This window comes from Tupaia chinensis, unplaced genomic scaffold (assembly GCF_000334495.1).
Source record: "Tupaia chinensis unplaced genomic scaffold, TupChi_1.0 Scaffold000178_1, whole genome shotgun sequence".
In the NCBI taxonomy this organism is placed as follows: domain Eukaryota; kingdom Metazoa; phylum Chordata; class Mammalia; order Scandentia; family Tupaiidae; genus Tupaia; species Tupaia belangeri.
Window position 1 is genome coordinate 1,506,022 of NW_006159653.1, and position 8,929 is coordinate 1,514,950.

General features: G+C 64.6%; 1 protein-coding gene across 1 annotated transcript in view; it reads left to right on the forward strand.

Annotated features, from left to right (window-relative positions):
• CRAMP1 (cramped chromatin regulator 1) overlaps positions 1-8,929 on the forward strand; it is a gene marked incomplete at its 5' end in the record, with an annotated part of 53,477 nt that overhangs the window by 21,606 nt on the left and 22,942 nt on the right. Inside the window, 2 exon segments of the mRNA XM_014587021.2 lie at positions 1,487-1,507; positions 4,151-4,199. Coding sequence (XP_014442507.1) covers positions 1,487-1,507; positions 4,151-4,199 — 70 coding nt within the window.

Below are 8,929 nucleotides of genomic sequence, written 5' to 3' on the forward strand. Positions count from 1 at the left end.
TCCGGATCCAGCCACTATGCCGTCTGCCGGTCTCAGAATCCACCCTCTTAGAGTTGACTACAGGCTGTGCCCGATCGCCCCCAGCTCCCACTCCCCCGCTCCCGCCTGGCCCGTGGCCACTCCTCTGTCTCTGTCTCTGTGGAGTCACGGTTCTGGGCGCAGCTCCCCTGCTGCACTGCAGTCTGGCCTCGCTGCAGCATGTCAGCTGCGCTCCCTCTGACAGAGGCTTGGGCATCATAAGACTGGCCACGTGTCAGTTACCCTCGTGTTCCCTGACGGCCCCTTTGTGAGCCACAGAGGGCGTGGGGTGTGTTCTTGGTACCTCTGTGCTCCGTGTGGCTGGCCACCGGGCCTTGGCTGCTCTCTGGGGTGCTCTCTTCCCTGCGTGAGGGGCGCGCACAGCCCAGCACTGAGGCCTTGAAGAGAGGCCCGGAGGACGGTCGTGTACAAGGAGGGGCAGACAGTACCCTCCCCAGTGGCCCTCCTACCACAGCTTGGCCCCCACGTCGGACCAGGCTCGGTGTCAGGCTGCCATGTGTAAGCGCTGGGTGCCACTTGCGGCTCACGGTGCCTGGAGGTCTCCGCTCGGGGTGCGGGGCTGGGTGTCGGGTGCCACTCGCGGCTCCAGGGTGCCTGGAGGTCTCCGCCCAGGGTGCAGGGCTGGGCGTTGTGGGCTTGGCGCCTGTGCTCGGCCTGTTGCTGTTGCCCCAGCCTCCTGAGACACGCATGCTGGCACCCATGCGCTGGGGGACTGGGCAGAGGGGCCCACCCAGCCCAGGTCTCGCTCCTGGACCCTTCTAGACCAAGGCCAGAGCACAGTGGTGCAGCCAGGCTGGGCGTGTGTGTCCCTCTCACAGGAGCTTGGGGGAGGCACGAGAGCCAGCTCCCCTGGTGCCTGGACTGTGGCTCCGCTGGGCCCTGGTGGGCCCTTCCTTCCCCTACCTCCCTCCTCTCCCTCACCCCTGGGGACTTGCGCTGCCTTTTCAGAGTGGCTTTCTACTCCTCTTCTCGTTCAGCTTTTGTCTTAAGAGGTTTTTGCCATAGGGCGCATGCTCTTGGTAGAGGGGCAGTGACAAGGAAAGTGAGAAGTCACTCTGGGGGGGTGGCCCCCTGCAGACCCCTTCCCTCTGCTCCATTCTCCTAGGATTTTGGGTGTGCATGCACACGTGCCCGGCATGACCTTTAGGCCACCAGGTTCAGGACTTGCACGTGGTCAGCCATGTGGGAGCCCCATGACGGAACCGCTATGCCTCCTGCTGGCCCTCGCTTAACTCTGATGAACGGCTCACACAGCCTGGCGCTGAGTCCTCGCCGCCCCGGGCTGACCGCCGGCCTGACGGGGCACAGCTGTGCACGGGGCCGGCAGGCGCCCTCCCACGCTCCCACTCCTGTCTTGCAGTGTTCTCTCGGGGGCTGAAGAAGTCGTCGCAGGAGCTGTATGGCCTCATCTGCTACGGCGTAGCAAAAAAACCTCTCCAAACAAACATGCGCAAGAAGATCGGGGGCTGTGAGTACCGCGCCCGCTGCCCGCTTCCCGCCGCCTGCCTCCCGCCGCCTGCCTCCCGCCGCTCTGCCCGTCTGGCCCCTTGATCTGAGTGCCTGGGGCCCAGCGGCTTCCCTCAGAAAACTCAGCTCTGTGATGGCTGCCTGGCCTTCCCCGAGACGTGAAGTTATCACTCCAGCCGCGCTGCTCCCGGGGCCCCAACGCATGCGCATGTACATGCAGCTGCACATGGGTCACAGTTCCCACGTGTATGCACTGTGTCCCCACGTACAAGCACATGTCTGTGCACCTACGCACATGTGTCCCCACATGCTTTTTTCTCTGCCACGTGACCTTGAGACACCACCCCCAGGCCCCGAATAGCACCCACGTGGTCTGAGGACGGGACCCACTCCTGCAGCCCAGCCCCCCATCTCCTAAGAGGGACCGCTCGCTGGGGACGGCAACCCTGCCCGATGGCCTGCCTGTGCTTGGGCCTCCCCACACCCCGGGGGCAGCCGAGCTCCAGTCAGGCCCTTAGGCCCCAGGCAGCTGCACACTCGCCCTGTCCCACGCTGGTACCCAGGGTCCGGGCCTGCCTCAGCTGACAGCCCCTGCCTGCCCCGCTGGCTCTCCCGGCAGGGTCTCTGTGTGCGTTGTTAGCAGGGGTGCCAGGTTGGGGTGCACCAGGCTTCAAGGACCCAAGCCCCTACATCTCACCCCTGCCTGTGCCCCCCATGTGGCGTCAGACCACGGGGGCGACCCTCGCCGGCCTGCTGGGCATTCTCGGGGTGCGCTCCTCGGACCACCTCGAAGACTGAGGGGGTTCCACACGAACGGGCTGCTTCTTGCCGCCCCATGGCCCACGCCACAGCTCAGGGTGGGCAGCGAGGCCGAGGAGGCCCGTGTGGGCAGGCACTGTGCGTGGCTGAGCGTGTGCTGTCTGCACACTGGCTCTTCCCGCCTGGCCCTCTCTCCTGCATGGTGCTGCCTGTGCCCACGAGGACGACTGTCCTGAGCTCTCCTACTGCTTCTACCCACCCCGCCTCTCTCCTTCCTCCCCGCCCTCCTGGCCTCCCCACCTTGCCTGTTCCCAGCATGGTGTGCACCTGCAGACCCAGCTACCTGGGAGGGTGAGGCCCTGCCCAGGACACCGCGTGGCAGATGGAGGGCTGAGGACTGGGGGAGGCAAGCGGCACACAGACCCTTTCTCACCTGGCTCCCAGGTCGCCGCCTCCCGGCGCTGCTGCCAGCGCTCGGCCCTTGATTCCTGTGCACACGGGCCTGCCAGACAGCGGTCCTCCTTTCCCCACCTCGCTGGCTTCCCGATGCCCCAGGGCGGAGGTGAAGAGTCCCTGGGCTCCCTGCTCCAGGCCCCGGCTCAGCCCGGCCACACCTGCCCCGCCCTTTGGGGCCTCCCGGGTAGCTCTCGCCCTCAGTTCTCAGCTCCAGCCAGGCTGTCCTGCCTCCACGCTGCCCCTTGTTCTCACTTCTGCAGGCGGGGCTACGCTGGGTTCTTGCAGGCAAATGTGCCCTGCTGTTCTTGCTGCGCCCTGCAGTTGGCCCCGAGCCTCCCGCCCCTCGGGCTCGTCTCTCCGGGCTCGGCAGCCTCCTTGGCCTCCACATGTTGTGCTGACCATGGCTCTTAACTGGAGTCTCCCGTCTCCCTCTGGCCATGTCTGTGCCGGTGTTGAATCGGACTCAGTGGGCCCCTCCTTCCTCTGCCACCTGTCCCAGCACCTCTAAGGGACACGCTGTCTCCTCTGGGAGCTTTGGCGAGCCTGAGGCCCGCTTCCAGCCTGACTGTGGGGATCAGCTCTCTCGCTGCCCAGATGCACAGAAGAGTTTAGAGACCCTGCAGTGAGCACTGCCCACCACCCGCACCCCCACAGACCCTCTCTGTCGCCTTGCTTTCTTCCCCACACGCTCGAGGATCCTAGGAGCAGAGCAGAGGAGGTCAGAGGTGACGGGGCGTCTGTGCTAGTGAACACAAGGGTGTTGCATTTTCTTTTTTTTTTTTCCTTTTTTTTTTTTTTTTTGTTTTGAGAGGTTTTCGCTATCAGGTGTGTGTGTTTGCCAGAAAGACAGAGACAGAGAGACAGAAAGTGAGAAATCACCTCCCAGGGGGTTGGCCATACTGCAATCCCCGCTCCTCCATTCTCCTCTTGGGATTTTGGGTGTGAATTTAAGCCACCAGGTCTAGGACTCTAACTGTGGTTGACTACATGAGAGTCCAGTGACGGCCATTATGCCAACGGCTGGTCCCAGTGTCGGATTTTCATTCAGAAGACCCTGGGGGCCTGGGGTCAGCACCAAACACTGTCGCTTGGAGCTCGTAGGAGGTGCATGCGGGTGCACATGCAGGGGTGCACGTGGGGTGTGCCAGGCACTGGAAGGAGGCAGGGCTGTCTGTGGCTGGGGCATGAGGGAGCTGGGCCTGCAGGGGCAGCAGAAGACCTGCCCAGAGAGTGCAAGGCTAAGGGTGAGCAGGTGAGCAGCTCAGAAGGTGCCTCCCAGCAGCAGCCAGGGCTGGGGGCAGGGGCTGCCGTGGGTCTGTATCCTGGACGGCCTTGGCTGTCAGGGCAGGGCTTGGAGCCTGTGCGAGATGGCACTGGGACGGCCGATGCCCACGCCCCGCTCCCTCACGCCGCACTGCTCTGTCTGCAGGTATGGACGACAAGAACGCTGCCAAGTTGAACGAGCTCATCCAGGTGGGGTACGTGCTCGCTGCGGGCCGCGGTGAGGCCAGAGGGGCTGGGCAGGGGCCTCACGTCCCCTTACTGTCCTGCACACAGCAGTCACCTGGGAGAAGCAGCACCACTCAGCCGACGGCCACATGGGGTGGCACCACCTCCCCCAAGGGCCTTCTGCTTGTGCAGGGTTTGTTGTTGTTGTTGTTGTTTTAAGATAGACTTGTTTTTGGGCACATACACTCACCAGAGAGACACAGACAGAAGACGAGAAATCACCTCCCTAGGGGGCATGTCCACACTGCCATCCATTCTCTCTGGATCTTGGACTTGCACGGATACACGGCTGGCATGAGTTTAGAGCTGCCGGATCTGGGGCTCGAACTGTGGTTGACAGTGGGAGTCCAGCAATGCAACTACTGCGCCCTCCACTGGCCCACCAGGCAGGGCCTGATGCCTCCCTAGGCCCTCACTCACGCGTTGGCGGGCCAGCCCTGGCTGCTGCCGAGGCTTTCCGTTGCATTTTTCCAGTGGCTCTTCCAGTCTGGTTCCCCAGTGCCCTTGCCCAGAGGCCTGTCCCCATGGCTTGTCCCCGGCATTGCTGGCTTCCAGAGCGCAGACCACCTTCGGCTACAGAGAGCGCAGGTGTGGCTGGTGCGGACCTGGCTCTGGACAGCGTGGCCACACACCTGCCAGCTGGACTGTGGAGCGGACTCTCGAGCCCTCCTCGTCCGAGCCAGCCAGGCGTCCTGTCTTGGCCAGTGTGTGAGCTCGCTTAGCTTTCCGAGACCGCCACTGCTGCCACCTCCCCTGCACTGCGCCCTCCACCTGCCGCAGCCAACCTGGCCCCGTTCCACACCGTGGTCTGTGCCGCCCCTGCCCACACGTCAAATGTGTCAGCTGGGGCCTCCTCCCAGCTGCTTGGCGGTGGGTCCCAGGGCACGGAGGAGGCTGCTGTGCCCCACTCCTGGCCCAGCGTCCCTGCCCTGCGCGGGATCTGCCTGTGCATCTCGGTGGGTCTGGGCAAAGACCTGTGTCTGAACTCTGGCTTCTGCACTCCGGGCCGCGGGACTGCTGACTTAGATCTGCGCTGAGACCGTTGACCTTGCAGCATCCCCGTGAGGCCGTCAGAAGGCCAGCTCCTGGGAAGGCAGGCCCGGCGCGGGGTCATGGTTCTGGATGTGCCTTCCCCAGCACAGAGCACGCTGCCTGGCGTGGGGAGGCGGGGGAGGGACGCTGAGGCTGCAGGAGGGCGGCTTTGTGTCCTTCAGAGCAGAAGAGACGTAACAGCTGAACGCAGGCAGGAAGCCCTGTCTACACCCGGGGTCTTTGCAGAAGAGAAAAGGCCCAGTAGCACAGAGGCGAAGCCCGGCCCACAGGGAGCCGGAGCCCACGTGGTTGGCTGCAGTTTGCGGCCTGGCTCTGGCTGCCAGAGAGACGGGCCTGTGTGCCCCAGCCCTGGAGGAGTGGAGCTGAGAGCGCAGTGTGGCCACACCACGGCAGGGCGTGGTCTCTTCTCGTGGGCACACGCACCCTCTGACAGTGCAGTTGTGTAAAACCTTGAGAAGACAGGTGTAAAAGTCCGGGAGGGCTGGGTGTGAACATGTGCTGAGGGCTTGGCCCCGGGGCTGACTCCTGAGGGCTGTGCCGCCCCAGGTGCAGTGTGTCCCGTCTCTGATTAACAGCAGCAGCGGCCTCGGGGGCAGAGAGCACCAGGCTTTGTCGCCAGGTCTGTGCCCTCGGTGCAGGGCTTTCCAGGCCTGTGTCTGTGGAGGTGGGAGCCTGGGGCTCGCTGGGGAGTCGTCCCGACCGCGAGGAGGTCGGGGATGGCTGGGCCTGCCCTGTGCCGGTGATGCAGGCTGGGCTGGCGTAGCATGTGAACCCCGTGCTGGGCAAGGCCCCAGAAAGCGTGCGATCCACGCTGGGGACCCTTAGGCACCTCCGGGGGTGATCTCGGGGCTCACGGGACATCCCTGTCCCTCAGGTGCAGCACGGCACTGCAGGGCGCTGTGACAGCTCAGCGTGGAGGTTTGTGTGCAGCCGGGGCAGGGGTGCAGCAGGCAGGCTGACGAGCCGCGGGCTCAGTGTGAGCATCAGGTGGCAGAATGGGTGCTCTGTGATGGCAGCAGAGCTGCCCCGTGCAGGTCGGTGAACAGGAGGTCTGTGTGTGACAGGTGGGCGTGCTCATGGTAACCAGGGTGCAGACCGTGATGAGGCTAACGGGGTGCGGGGAGCTGTGGGTGTGCAGGGGCCTTCTCCCAGGCGAGGACAGCAGGCCAGGGCTAGGGCCTCGCAGGAGCCCGGCAAGTCGCAGACATCCTGGACAGGCCAGGTGCCAAGGCAGGAGCTGGTGCCCCTAGCTAACGACAGGGTGGCCAGGAAGGCTGCAGGTGAGGAGGAGGCGCAGGGGTGTGAGGGAGGGCCGGGTCGTGTTGCCTGCCAGCGGGTGCAGAGCAGAGGCCAGCACACTGGGTTCAGACGCATAAGCTGGGTGCATTCAAACAGCAACTGCCCCCTCCAGGTCCCGCGCGGAGAGCAGGTGGGGTGGCTGACGGCACGGTGCGCGTCCTGTTCGGAGCGCTGACACCCGTCCCTGTTGCTGGGGAGCTCCAAGTTTCATCTCTGTTTCAGTGCACTACGGGCGCACGCTTGGAGAGACAGGGAAAGTGAGAGGTCACCCCTGGGGCCTCGCCGTGAGCCCTTCTCCATCCCCTCTCACAGTTTGGGCCACGTACTTCTGCCCGGCCTGTTCTCTGAGCTGTCAGGTCTGAGAACCGAACTGCAGTGGCCACACGGTCCAGGCAACTTAGCCTCCGCACCATGAGTGCCTCGTTCCACGTTTAGCCCTGCACTCAGGTAGCGTCAGAATGCCGCCTGAGTGTGGGCCACAGTTGCCCTGGTGCCTGTGGGGTCCAGCTGTGCAGCGCCGACCAGGCAGGCCCGTCGCTCAGCCCTCCTCTTCTGTCCCGTCAGCTCCGTGTGTGTTTAAGGGTGGCCAGGCCAACTTGTGGGGGAGTAGGGTTGCTGCGAGGCAGCGTGCATGGAGCCTCGACTGCTTTGAGAGCAAAAGCACTCGACGGGTCTCACGCATGTCCCTGTCCCTTGCGCTGACCTTTCTCGGTGGACAGTGAGTGACTCGGGTGGGTCTGTGCTGGGGGCCCACTGCGTGCACAAGCCTGGGCCCAGGTTGCGGCACAGCTCCTCGGGCTTACCAGGCAGAGGGGCGGCTCCCAGCACGCGCAGGGGCTGCCCGCGCCTGTCAGCACTGCGTGGAGGCCCAGGGTCTTGCTCTGTGCGTGCTGCATCCTCAGCAGGCCGCCGTGGTCCCAGGAAGACGGCACCCTGAGCCCCTGGCCCAGCCTGCATGTGAGGGATGGGCGACATGTGGAGGGCGGAGTAGGGCTCGCACCTGGTGCCGTGGCGTAGCCCTGGGCCCTCGGATTCAAGGCACCGCGCCTGTCAGCACTGCGTGGAGGCCCAGGGTCTTGCTCTGTGCGTGCTGCATCCTCAGCAGGCCGCCGTGGTCCCAGGAAGACGGCACCCTGAGCCCCTGGCCCAGCCTGCATGTGAGGGATGGGCGACATGTGGAGGGCGGAGTAGGGCTCGCACCTGGTGCCGTGGCGTAGCCCTGGGCCCTCGGATTCAAGGCAGGAAAGGAGGAGCCACTGCAGGAAAGAGGGGTGCTCGTTTCACTCCCGGAGAGAGAGGAAGTCACAGAAGAGCCGTTTAACGGAAAACGAGGTGTCGCAGACACAGCTGCCTGTGACAGCGCTGCCTGCTGACTCGCGGTACAGGCCTGCGTGGAGGGGTGGGTGCAGAGGGCGCTGGTGCCTCGGTGGGTGGGTGGGCCGTGGGGTCCCGGCTGCCGCCCCCACCCGAGGACCTTGCTGCCTCACTGACTTTGTAAACTACTTGCTGAAGCTTGCAAGGTTTGGGGGGCACTTGCGAGACCCATAACGCCTTTTCCTCCTTAATTTCCTCTGTGGGTACATGCAGAGGGAGGTGTGAGGAGTGAGGAAGCATCCCTGGCTGGCCGCCTCACAAGCCCGTCTCCATTCCCCGCTCTGGATTTCGGGCACACGCCCAATGTGGTCTTCAAGCTGCCAAGCCCAGACCTGGACCATGCAGTGGACCACAGGGGACCCCGCACTTTAGCCACCGTGCCACCTGTGGCCAACACTGATGCTTTCAAGGCAGCCAGCTTGGACAGCGACGAGAAGGGCGTCAGCACAGACCGCGCCTGCCCCTGCCTGTCGGAGGCTGCCGCGCTGGCCATCGGCCCACTGGGCGTGCACACGCGGGAGCTGACCCCCAGAGCCCCCCGAGTAGCCATGGCAGGTCCTAGAGTGGCGCTTCAGTAGGGCCAGTGGTGGTGTGGTTCCCGCGACGGTCCCACATGACCAATGGTTTGTGTCCTAGACCCTGCAGCTTAAAAACTCCAGGTTCACGTCCATGTGTGCCCAGGACCCAGAAGGAGGAAGCGACGGAGGGGAAGGGACTGCAGTGTGACTGTCCCCACGGAACGCTTGCTCCCTGCCACGCTCGGGCGGCGCACGTGCCTGGAGCACAAGGAGGGGCCGGGTGAGGCAGTGTTGACGGTGCCCACAGCAGCTTGCAGGGAAAGGTGAGCCTGGTGGGTGCCCTGGTTGACGACCCATGGGCAGCAGCAGAGACGACAGCACCATGGACGGCTCCGACCGAGACCGAGCAGGTGCAGCCGAGGAGCGCCCTGCCCCGCTGCTGGCGAGCAGCGGCC